At 43.5% G+C, this 13111-nt stretch overlaps 1 protein-coding gene across 2 annotated transcripts; it reads left to right on the forward strand.

The window, feature by feature from the left end:
* Positions 1 to 1258: 1258 nt before the first annotated feature.
* Positions 1259 to 8175, forward strand: c7a (complement component 7a). 2 transcript variants are annotated; one of them, XM_039003099.1, is made up of 17 exons: positions 1259 to 1358; positions 1688 to 1828; positions 1963 to 2104; positions 2253 to 2400; positions 2546 to 2684; positions 2833 to 2976; positions 3284 to 3527; positions 3879 to 3998; positions 4288 to 4454; positions 4696 to 4924; positions 5174 to 5348; positions 5779 to 5866; positions 6158 to 6290; positions 6530 to 6718; positions 6878 to 6980; positions 7250 to 7434; positions 7740 to 8175. In XM_039003099.1, exons 2-17 carry the CDS (start codon positions 1736 to 1738, stop codon positions 7922 to 7924), a joined length of 2484 nt encoding a protein of 827 aa, XP_038859027.1. In that variant the 5' UTR covers positions 1259 to 1358; positions 1688 to 1735; the 3' UTR covers positions 7925 to 8175. The 2 variants fall into 2 exon arrangements, with proteins under 2 accessions (XP_038859027.1, XP_038859022.1); XM_039003094.1 differs by lacking the exon at positions 1259 to 1358 and adding an exon at positions 1464 to 1526 and having other exon boundaries at positions 7740 to 8157.
* The last annotated feature ends 4936 nt before the right edge of the window (positions 8176 to 13111 follow it).

The following is a 13111-nucleotide window of genomic DNA, read 5'->3' on the forward strand; positions in this document are numbered from 1 at the left end:
ACTTTCCAGCTCAACCCCTAGCCATAAACCTAGCCATAACCCTGAACCAGTTACAGTGTATGACAGACAGCCAGACTGAAAGACATGCAGGCAGGAAGACAGACAGACTGCCAGATGGACAGACAGACAAGAGGGGATACATTCACATCCCTAGTCAAATATGAGATGCATATTCCAGCAGAGTTTCCACCTGCTTATTCAGAGCAAGCATTATACTGGCAGCCTGCAGGGGATAGATATGCATACAAACTTGCCAGCTGCCTCCTCCTTCAAGGACACACTGACAGCTGATCTATGTCCACAATTATAAGTGGATGTGGTTTCCACACACTTGCACATTCCTGTAACACAGTAGAGGATCCATTCTGGGTTTCTTTGTGGAGGCTTTTATCAAAACTATACTAGAAGGCTATTTGTGCTAATTCTTCAATTCATTAGTAATTATCAGTTTAGAGTGTAGAACTTGGCAACACTGTTATGTATGTGTGTGTGTGTGTGTGTGTGTGTGTGTGTGTGTGTGTGTGTGTGTGTGTGTGTGTGTGTGTGTGTGTGTGTGTGTGTGTGTGTGTGTGTGTGTGTGTGTGTGTGTGTGTGTGTGTGTGGGTGTGTGTGTGTGTGTGTGCGTCTATGTCTGTAGCTTGGAGTTAAAGATCCTCAGTGGTCAAACCTTGTCACATGAAACGGTATATTTAAAGGTATATTCAACGATATGACATCACCATAAACAGCAGAACAACTGCCTTCTTACAGACGTCAACAACAACAACACAATTCAAACCAAAAAAGGCAACTTTGTCAACATACATACTTGACCCAGCACACTGTAATTGGTGGAGATGCCAGCAGTGCCAGACATGTGAGGGGGAAGCTCTCTGTTGCCCTCCAGTGTTTCTTATCTCAGGCAGCAAATGCATTGGGCCAGGCACATACACTTGGACTATTGTCGAGTAATAGTCTAAAACGGCTTCCTCTCTCTGTGTGTTCTTTCCCTTGTCTGCACTGACAAATGAGAACTGGGAAGGTGAAATACCTACTTGACGTCCTCCATATTGCTTTACCTTATTCTCTATTTTCAGATCAGTGCAGATAAGGAGCGGAAGAGGAAACGAGGAAACCACTTTAGACTGTTTCTGTTTTAGAATTATAGTTGTATTATCCTAGGGTCACAAAGAGAGAGGTTTTGGCAGAAAAACGGTGATGCAATACTGTATGTTTTCCTTCTCCACAGGAATCTCTCTCTCTCTTTCTGTCCAACACATTGGAAATAAATCTCCTGGTTCCTTGGAAAGGAGAGAAAAAAAAATCCTTACAAGAATCCCTTCCCGCAAGTATCTAACCCCTTAGGGGGAAGGGGTCAGGTATGTATCTTTGTGTGTGTGTGTGTGTGTGTGTGTCTGTGTGTGTGTGTGTGTGTGTGTGTCTGTGTGTGTGTGTGTGTGTGTGCGAGAGAGAGAGAGAGAGAGAGAAATATAATACTCTGGAATGTCCACAGCCACAGAAAGCTCATGCAAACTCTCAACATGAAGGTAAGATGATTCACATCGACTATTTACTCCTTTTAATATACTCAGTTGATTTCTACGCAGGTAAAAACAATATTGCTGTATAGTCGTTAGGAATTTAGGCTCAGGCTGTTGGAAAGTTGTGAAATACAAACAGATTTTAATTGCAGCATTCCTCTCCTTAGGATCGTCTGTCAGTCTCTCTGATCTGTCTGCCATGGCTCTTCTTTGGGATGTTCTCACCCAGTAATTGTGTGGAGCCAGTGCATTGCCAGTGGGAATCCTATGGAGACTGGTCAGAGTGTGATGGCTGCACTAAAACACAGGTTAGAAACCAAACTAATCATCCGAAGTCATGCCTGTGAGCTCCACTGGACTCATGAATGGCAACCAGGTAGCATACAGTGTATTCCCCTTTATTGAAATTAGACCAATGTTGGGGTATATCTATGTGTTATAGTCTCGGACCCGTGCCATGGTGGTATATGCCCAGTTTGGGGGGAGCCCATGCAGTGGAGGGGCCACTCAGACCCAGCCCTGTGAGACTGCTCGAGGCTGCCCCCTGAAGGAAGGCTGTGGAGGGAGGTTCCGCTGCCGCTCAGGTAACTAAATCAAACTTTATTAACAATGCATTTCAAATCCTCAGTAGGTTTTACAACAGAATGTAAAATAGAGTCAGTAAGAAAAATGTTGAGCACAGAACATGAAATATTAGCATGCGTGCGTGTGTGTGTTTCCTGTGTGCTACAGGGAAGTGTATCAGCCAGTCTATGGTGTGTAATGGAGATCAGGACTGTGAGGAAGACAACCAGGATGAACTGAAGTGTGACCCAGACAAGACATTCCCTGTTTGTAACAATGACAAACCACCACCCAATGTTGAGCATCTAGGACTGGGGTAAGAGCTGGGGTATCTTTCTCTCCTTCATCCCCTCCCCCGCTCTCGCTCTCTCGCTCGCTCTCTTTCTCTCTCTCATTCTCTCACACACACACAATCCTGGGCATCTGTGGTGATGTGCGGTGCCTTCTCCTTGAATTTCCAGGTTTGATGCAGTGACAGGAAAACAGAGAGGAAGTGTGATCAACACTAAGAGCTATGGAGGCCAGTGCAGGACTGTCTTCAGTGGGGACAACAAGGTCCTCTACAGGCTGCCCCAGAGCACTCTGAGGTACAACTTTGAGGTAAAAAATCCCACAGTTAAGTTCACATACTTGTGAAAATAAACATTTATAAAGAGAGCACATAGGACTGAATATATGTAAGAATATAAATTGCAACAGGGTGATCAAATTAAGATCCTACATCTGTATATGATTCCTATCTGTACAGGTCAAAGTTCAGAATGATTTCAGCGATGAATTCTACACCAGCTCCTGGTCCTACGCCAAGGACGTAGTCAAGAGAGAGACAACGACGGGTACAACCACAGGATTCAACAACTATGACTTCCATCAGACGGAGGAAAAAAACAGGGTCTGTTGGATCTGTATGATGAAATGTCTTCTATAAATCTTAGTTTTATTAGGAGATATGCTGAGCTTAAGAGATGCCTTTCAACAGACCCCTGACCTTTGCAATAGCAGTTCACGTGTGAGGATGACTCCATTTTATTTCACATCCACCATGTACCTGATATCCATTGTTATCATTGTTTTCATTCATTGTCTTCCAGAGTTTAGAATTATTGACTCATTATTTAATCTACTTAAAACAAATATTTTCCAAAACTGTGATAAAGGTATCGTGAGATGATCTATTATGGTTTGTTTTTGCTCTGTAGAACAACCACCTGTTGGTGGTAAAGAACAACGTTGAGGTGGCTCAGTTCCAGAACAATGCCCCAGGATACCTCTCTCTGTCTGAGGAGTTCTGGAAGGTTCTGGCCACGCTCCCCACTGTGTACGACTACGCTACCTATAGGATGGTGGTGGAGAGGTTTGGAACCCACTACCTCTCCGAGGGGACCCTGGGCGGATACTTCCGCGCCTTACTCAGCATCGACCAGGAAACAGCCACACAGATGGGTGAGACAATTGAGGCAACTCCAGCTGAGACTGAGGCTGCCCTAATGTTGACACTGCAGGCATATCATTCTTGTGACAACAGTAGTGGGAGTAACAGTGCAATAGCTTGAACACATCAACTCTGTTGGTTAGACTGCTGGGTCCAATGGCCCAATTGGTTGGAGCATGAGGCTCGCAACAGATGGTGAAGAAGACTTTGAAAAAAGTAAATCATAACGATTCAATTAAGCCATCAGAACTTCATTGGATGTCCTTGGAACCAACTTTTATATAGTATAGTTTGGTTCCAACTTTTCCTTGGCAAGTGATGATTTTTTGTTGTTGTTACCGTTCTCCCTTCTGCATCTGCAGCCAAGGTCACGTGGAAGTATAATGAGTGTACCAAGACCAAACACCGGATTCTGTTCGTTTCATGGACAACCGAGAAATGTAGAAAGGATGAAAAGGAATATACACTACCCAACCCCCCATGTAAGTTTATTTAAGCAACAATGTAAAACCAAAAGAATTGACGATGTACAATGTAAGATGTGTGACATTTTACAATGGCTATGAAGTGATCTCTTACTGTAATTCTGAAGGCTCGAAACTCAATGGAATCAAATGAATCAACAGTATTTATTGATATTTACAGTAAATATGCTATATATATTCACTATACAGAAGTCCTTGTGGTAGCTCATCATGTAATGTAACTGTATAAGCTTCTGTAATGAAATCCTGATCACTCTAATCCCTGATGCCTTTATTGCTTTAATAGCCATCAGTAGGTCTGACACGGTAAAGAAGGTGGATGTGGAGGGAGGGGTCACTGCACACATCACAGCCCTTAAGGCTCTGGACCTCAACACTCCAAGTAAAAACTGGGAAATGTACAAGAACTGGGCGGAGTCTGTGCGGACCTTGCCTGTAGTCATCAAACGAAAGGTGAGAGAGGTACAGGAGAAAGATTATTGGTGGATGAAAACAATATCTGAGCTGGCGTCATTGGTTGAGGGCAAAACAGTGAATTACATAAGGTAGAGCAAAATAGGTTAAGCAATGAAATTATAAATTAAAAAGGACTACAGAGTCGCGTTACAGCTTTTGAAACAATAATTCATCCCTTTGTCTTGGGAAAAGGCTTGCTATGTTGGTTCCTCCCTGTGTTTGGTGTGAATGGTTCCAGATGAGGCCTCTGTATGAGCTGGTGAAGGAGGTGCAGTGTGCTGGGGTGAAGAGGCTCCACCTGAAGCGTGCCATAGAGCAGTACCTGAATGAGAGGCACCCATGTCGCTGCCAGCCCTGCAGGAACAACGGCCTGGTGGTGATGGCTGGGGATAAGTGTAGCTGCATCTGTAAACCTGGGACAGACGGACTGGCCTGTGAGAAGGGGAAGGAGGTGGAGGGGCAGGAGGGTAGGTGACATTTGACACGTCGTGTGGATACTCCAGATGATGGCATTTGTGTATTCATTTCTCGCAAACTTGAAGTTTGCTTGGGCGCTTGCAGGCATTTCTCTACATTCCCATCCAGATTACATATGGACCCATAACCTCTCTCTCTCCGTCCTTCCTTTCCCTTTCACTCTGTCCTTCTTTCACCACAACTCTACATTCCATCACTCTCTCTGTCCCCCTCTCTCTCTCCCTCCCTCCCTCTCGAAGGGGTGATACATGGCAGCTGGTCTTGCTGGTCTGGCTGGACTTCTTGCTCCGGAGGTCAGAGGTCACGAACACGTGCATGCAGTAACCCCGCCCCTCACAGAGGCGGCCAGCACTGCAACGGAGAGGTCAGGGAGACGACAGGCTGCGCTGATGACCAAGACCTCCAATACCTCCAGTCAGAACTACTGCTGCTTCTCTACATACTTAGTGATAAGACTTTATGCATGAACACTACACAACAAATATATGACACGGCATACTTAACGATAACAAAGACAGTGTTGAAAAAGCCACACATGAGCAACACATTGCTGTCCTCTATAACTTCCGCCTTCATATTGGGGCGGCAGGTAGCCTAGTGGTTAGAGCGTTGGACTAGTAACCGAAAAAGGTTGCAAGATTGAATCTCTGAGCTGACAAGGTAAAACTCTGTCGTTCTGCCCCTGAACAAGGCATTTAACCCACTGTTCCTAGGCCGTCATTGAAAATAAGAATGTGTTCTTAACTGACTTGCCTAGTTAAATAAAGGTAAAAAAAAAAAAAAAAAGTATTATTCCACTGTTACTGACCTTGCAGAATGTCTGTCTGTTTGTGATTCATTCCAGGACCATGGAGCCTCAGTGCTATGACCTGACCGTCCCACCTAAGGAGACCTGCAGGAGCCCACCTCCTCTCCCTAATGGCTATGTCCTGGTAGGAATTGATGGACAGATAACCACTAAACTGTCGTGTTTCCTTCAGTCCTGCTGCTGGAGAGATACAAGGCATGCAGGCTTTTGCTCTAACCTTGCACTAACACAACTGATTCAGGGATTCAACTAGTCACAATGTCGTTGCGCAAGGCTGCCTCCAAAGCCTGAACATCCTCCTACTGTTTTGTAGCCGTTTCAACCTCCTTATTATAACGCCGTTCCTCCATTTGTAGATATCATCATCTGGATAGGTTGGACTGTGTTTGACCATCATTTGTGCTGTTAAACTCAGGATCCAAAAGATGTGTATCTGGTGGGCAGTAAGATTGAATACACCTGCATAGAGGGCTACCATCTGATTGGAATAAAGATCGCAGAGTGCACTGTTGCTCAGACATGGAGCACACCTTCCAAAGAGTGCAAGAGTAAGTAGTGCTGCAGTGACAACAGCCCTCTGCATTTGCGCCATTTTGATTTGTCAAGAGATTAAAGCTGGAATCCGCATTGGGGGGGAAAAGTGCCACTGGTTTCCCCCAGGCGCTTTCGTTATTGTATTGTTGTTATTGCATGCACACAGAAATTCTTCCCTGGAACACACACACATACAGTACACACAAAACCAAACACACACATCATGATGATAATTTCCCTCACCTTCTTTCAGGCTCCAGGTGCCATGTCCCGTCCCTTCTAAATGATGTCACAGGCTCTCACTGGCAGCCTACCTATGACATAGGGGAACGTATCCCACTGTCCTGCCCTGAGGGGAGACACATAGTGGGAGAGAAAGAGATCATCTGTGACTCCAGTCTGCACTGGTCACCGGACCCCAACACCATCACATGTAGCCAGGGTAGGTTGATGCATAATTTTTGCAACTTTGAACTCCTACCCAGAAATTAACCTATGTAGAAATGTGTTACTATTTGTCAGTTTACCTGAATGTTGGTATTCTCTACCCTCGGGTAATGCAAATGAAATAACATGTCTTTGTTTTCCTTTATGAATCCAGCACCGAAAACGCTTGATCACCTTGACGGCCCAGCAGGGCAATGCAAACCATGGGAGAAACTCGTCAAAGACAAATGTATCTGCAAAATGCCTTATGAGTGCACGTATGTTTTACCAACCTTTGTCTATATGCAACTTTAACTACTCTAACTACTTGCAGATATACAGGAAGTAAGCTCCCTTTAATACATGTGAGAAGTGGCTCCTTTTGACTGCATATTCTGCATACTCTAAATATGCTCTATGCTTTCTCAAATTTCACCATAGGCACAGATCTAAAATCTTGACCATTAGGAGAGGAAACACAAAACTGACCCCACATCAGCAGTTTCAGGGTTTCACCCCAAGCTAACTATGTTGCTCTTTTGTTCAGGTCTTCTCTACAGGTGTGTGCCAACAATCTTGAGAATGGTCGGACAAATAGACTGAGCGTGTGCAAGATGCACACCTTAAATTGTCTGGGAAGGAGCTACAAGCTGGCAGAGGACAGCGCCTGCGAGTGGCCAGCCAACACAACTTCCCCCTGCACCGACTGCCAGTTCTGGGAGACTTGTGACGGTACGACTCTGGTTTAACTTGAATTTAAATTGTATTCAACATTTTTGTTACACAGACAAGTAAAGGCTGTAATATGAATATCTATGCTCTTGCACTGTGTGTGTGTGTGTGAGCATGTACGTGTGTGCGTGTGTGTGTGTGTGTGTGTGTGTGTGTGTGTGTGTGTGTGTGTGTGTGTGTGTGTGTGTGTGTGTGTGTGTGTGTGTGTGTGTGTGTGTGTGTGTGTGTGTGTGTGTGTGTGTGTGTGTGTGTGTGTGCAAACTGCACCAGTTCTCAAGGCCATTCTCCTTGTCTCCTTCTAACAGGACAAACAAACCAGTGTCGCTGTAAGGACTGGGCTGAGTGCTCAGATCCAGGGTTGAGTGTCTGTGTCCGTATGGGGGATGATGCTAACAGTGCCACCCAGACACTGAGCGAGTGTGAGGCAGGACTGAGGAGGTGTAAAGGAGAAAAGGTGTCAGTTGTCAGCATACTACCTTGTAGCGCTTAAGAATCGTGTCCTCTCCTTCGACTCACCATGTCTGTGATAATGACAGAAATTACCCTCCTTCAGCTGTTTAATCCTATCTCTGTTTTTTTTATTTCACTCTTCAAAAGCATTGCTTTGAAGACATTAAAGCCATTGAAGTATATTAACCACCCATTAGACTTGTTCTCTTTGTATGCTTTTTGAATTGATTGATAATGCTTATTTTTGTGCCAATAAACAAAAACATTTCACAACAGTAGAGTAAGAGCTAATTCTACTCGACCCATGTGTCAGATTTTTTATATTTGCATTTCTTGCCTTATCCAATTTAGAGTTCCATACAATACATACATTGTTTGCTTGAACCATTCAAAAGATTGACAAGTCACAGCAGGCAGAAATGTATCTTAGGTAAACATAGCATTACATCATAGAATAGCACCACATCCTGCCAACATCTCTCTACATGCTGTTGGTTTAGTAGGGGATGTTCTGTACATGTTGTTCTGTTCCAAATTACCCAGACACCCCTTAATCTGCCAAGAATACCACTGTGACTGACACTCCATCCCTGTTCTTGACTAGCTGCCTGTTAGCTCTGTGAAAGGCAGGCCAGGCATATACAGTGGGGCAAAAAAGTATTTAGTCAGCCACCAATTGTGCAAGTTCTCCCACTTAAAAAGATGAGAGAGGCCTGTAATTTTCATCATAGGTACACTTCAACTATGACAGACAAAATGAGAAAAGAAAATCACATTGTAGGATTTTTAATGAATTTATTTGCAAATTATGGTGGAAAATAAGTATTTGGTCAATAACAAAAGTTTATCTCAATACTTTGTTATATACCCTTTGTTGGCAATGACAGAGGTCAAACGTTTTCTGTAAGTCTTCACAAGGTTTTCACACACTGTTGCTGGTATTTTGGCCCATATCCAACTATTAGGTTATTATCAAAGAGATTGAAGCTGGAATTACAATCAAATCCACCATTTTTACCCAGTGTGTTAACAAAACACTGTCTGCACACACGCACACACACCTGCAGGCATGCACACACAATTCTTATTGGGCCCGATTCCGAATTAGGAAATTAAGCATTTCTCATGAATGCCTTTCTTATGTACTTCTCAGTAGTTGGTATTCAGATTTACCTTATGAAGGTGCGTAACGGACTCTGCAGGTGTGGTCCCCTTGAATAAATGTTATTCAACTGCTGAAAACTCTTCCAATTGTTGGCCAACAGATTCTCTCTGGGAGTTTTCATTCAATAGGCTTTTCAGTATATTTATCTTAAGCCATCCCTTTAAATACGGTGTACCCTACCTTTTAGTTTGAATTTTGCCAACAGACTAGAATATATCGATAGAACAGGTTCAGAATATTAGGGATCAATGAAAGAAAGCCATCTAAATATGTGCACATTGTTCCAGGGAATTCTATTCCGTTTATGCGTGCTTAACTCGGGTTGGAATCAGGCCCAACCTAAATACTGGGACCATCTACTTGTGAGGGGAGTGGACCGTGTAGCACACAGAGTGGTTCAGTTGAATGGCGGGTGGTGGGGGGCTGACTGATTCTTACTAATACGCAGACACACAGTGACCCCCAGTGGTATGTTCAGTTCTGTGCACTGTGCAGAAAGCAGCTGGAAACTCATATTACACTCATTTCCCGGCTGCGTCATGAAAAGTTGCACGTACAGTTCCAAATCAGAAAGCGGTTTATTTACATCAAATCAAATCAAAATGTATGTAAATACAATCATGTCCGACTTTAGACGCAGCTCATACAAGTTAGCAAACACGTGATCAATTGGTTATCATCTACACCATCGCAGATATCATGGAAGTATGGATTACCTAGCAAACTGCCAATCTAGCAAGCCAGCAAGCAGGGTCAAATCTTACAAATAAAGCTAAATAAAGACAGAAGAATAATATACTTGTTGAACATAGCTATAGCCATCAGTCTTGTGTGTTTTCATGGTCATCAGTCACTCACTGTTAAGTTTGTCAAGGTCAATAGTTTACAAGCTACCACAGGGCTTTTTGTTGCATGCATATGCTTGCATCACTTGAACGTGACATTTGCTTATGACAAAAAAATGTCTCTCTGTACTGCAAGACTGGCATGGCCAATAGAGGAGTTGGCTACAGAGGCAGAATAATAGAAGAAAAATCACTCAATGTCAATAGTATTTTTTACTTATGTTGTAGCTAAATTAGGGTATTCCCAATAGGCTAGCCAATGTATCATTTGAACAATGGATGTCCCATATTTCTTCCAAAATACTGTACAGTTTTGTCCTGTAATTCACCAAGCCAGCTGGACCTTCTCAGTGGGCTTGGCTGTGCTGACCTCAGGCAGACATGTGTGTCTGTGTGTAGGGGAGTGGAGGGTGGGGGGAGTGGAGGTTGGGGGAGGGGGGGTGGGGGGGTGTGGGGGGTGCATACATGTGTGTGTGTGCGTGCGTGCGTGCGCGTGTGGCTTGCATCATCTGTCCAACCCATGTGAGAGAGTGATACCAAACATGTTTGTTTCAAGCGAGCAATGTACCAGAGCACAAACCCTTGTCCTGAGACGCCCTTGTGGGATTTTTCCCAGACAAATTGTCTTCTCATTACTTCTTGTATCGTTGAGGGAAGGCAATACATTGGTTCTGATCATTTGGATTAGCCCAGTATCAATCTAAACTTGACACATGATTCTGAGGATTTCTCATAACATCCATTGAATTTGTATTCAAATTGATAATCGCTAGATGTTAACATGCCATTACGTTGTATCTTCACATCTGTTGGCTAAATCTAAACTGAGCCTATGACTTTGAATATGGATGTGCTGTCTCTACCCAGCGGATAGAACACTCCTTTACAGGAATCTGGGCTTCTGGGCCACTTGGGAATTGATGCATTGGACAGTGCACACTGTCATTGGGACAATGATGTAGGCAACAGGGAAACAGCACAAAGATCTTAAAGCATGCCACTGAGACATGGGACTAGACTGCAACTTGGCTCAAACGTGCCCGACATCTTCTAGAAAATTAGTAGTACGTTCAATTGATTTGAGTCAGTTGATCATTGTAATATCATTTGAAAATACTACTAATACTTCCCGAGGAATGCTGTCTATGAAAATATAGTTTCAGAAATGTGTGGTGCTTCATTGCTTCTTCTTATAAGGCCCGATTCAGACTTAGGATAAGTAAATTAACATGTGCCTCTTAACATGTGCTACTTTAAAAGAAATGTCACTTAACATGGACACTTAAAGACCCTTTAGAACCCATAGCGGCCTTGTTTTTCTAACAATAATATCTTTGACAAAATAGAGATTAGAGTAATTTGTGTTTATCTGTTGGACTTAGGCTATGGTTTGTCATGTTTGCTAGTTACAGATATTCATATTTCTTATTATTTGACAGCTTGCTTAACTGTCGTGTTATGGAAGAAGCCCGCACAGTGGAGCTCAAATTAGATTGATTTTCAGTGATATTTATTTACATAGCCAGCTAACACGTTGGTTTGTTTTGCCCTGTTTCTACCGGTGCTATTCAATTGGAAACAGTTAAGTAACTATTCAACTAACTCTGTAGTTATCTGTCAGGCAAGAAGGCAAGAGTTGAGTGGAGTCAGCAGCATTGTGCTTCGTTAGCAACGCTTTCACTTGATCGTCTCACTCCCCCCTACAAAGACTACCAGCTAACTAAGTCATCTGCCCATGGGTCTTGAAGTGTGTGTACCATATATAGCCTTTACAGTTATACTCTAACCCTGCTGGTCATCTATGAACATATTTATTTATTTATTTGTGTGTGCTCTATCCTGTCTGATTATCCATCAGTCTGAAAAAAAACATATACGCACACAATGAACAGAGAAACAATCTTCACCACTAAGGGCTTTGTAAAATGTTGATTGATTGATTGAATGCAAGGGCTGTATAGCTTCATGATGCTACTGTATGTGTGTGTGTGTGTGTGTGTGTGTGTGTGTGTGTTTATGTGTCGTGGGATTTCATTGGCTGAATGAAAGTGCTGTATAGCATTATGTTTTAGTTTAGTACGACACTTGCAGTATATATGGATATATAGGATCCCCATTAGCTATTGCACATGCAGCGTATGTGTATGGCTGAAAGAAAGAAAGAAAGAAAGAAAGAAAGAAAGAAAGAAAGAAAGAAAGAAAGAAAGAAAGAAAGAAAGAAAGAAAGAAAGAAAGAGTGGAAGGGAGAGAGAAAGAGAGATTGTTTGTGTGAGTGAAAGAGAGACAGAGCGAGACAGAGAGAGAGAGCGAGAAATAGAGAGAAAGAGAGATTATGATCCTGACCACAATTGTATTATATTTGTTCCTCTCTCCCTCTCCCTCTCCCAATGTTCCTCTTCCTGCTAGGTTAGTGAAAGCAAATGAAGTGATGTGGAGAGTCAGGGCTCAGCAGCAGAAGGCAAGGAGGAAGAGAAGTTAGAGATGATTGGAGGGACAGAGATGTGGAGCGAGGAGGAAGAGGAGGAGTAAGTGGAGCCAGAGGATAGTGGAGGGAGAGAGGAAGAGGAGAGTGAAGAGGAGAATCAATCAATCAATCAAATGTTTTTATAAATCAGCTGATGTAACAAAGTGCTGTACAGAAACCCAGCCTAAAACCCCAAACAGCAAGCAATGCAAGTGTAGAAGCACGTTGGCTAGGAAAAACTCCATAGAAAGGCCGGAACCTAGGAAGAAACCTAGAGAGGAACCAGGCTATGAGGGGTGGCAAGTCCTCTTCTGGCTGTGCCGGGTGGAGATTATAACAGAACATGGCCAAGATGTTCAAATGTTCATAGATGACCAGCAGGGTCAAATGGAGGGAGAGAGGAAGAGGAGAGTGAAGAGGAGAGTGTAGAGTGTGAGGAAGAGGAGAGTGAAGAGGAGAATGGAAGGAGAAAGGAAGGGGAGAGTGAAGAGGAGAATGGAGGGAGAGAGGAAGAGGAGAGTGAAGAAGACAGTAAAGAGGAGGGAGAGGAGAGTGAAGAGAAGAGGAACATGGAGAGGAAGAGGAGGAGGAAGAGGAGGATGAAGAGGAGGAGGAAGAGGGAGAGGAAGAGGGAGAGCACACCAGAGATGGGAGCCTACGTGTCCATGGAGTGCATCTTCCCCAAGTCCAACCATTCACCCTTGTACCACACAGCTTACTTCATGCAATGTGTCCGTCTCATTTGTTGAATTT

The sequence above is a fragment of the Salvelinus namaycush genome, chromosome 1 (assembly GCF_016432855.1).
Source record: "Salvelinus namaycush isolate Seneca chromosome 1, SaNama_1.0, whole genome shotgun sequence".
NCBI lineage: Eukaryota > Metazoa > Chordata > Actinopteri > Salmoniformes > Salmonidae > Salvelinus > Salvelinus namaycush.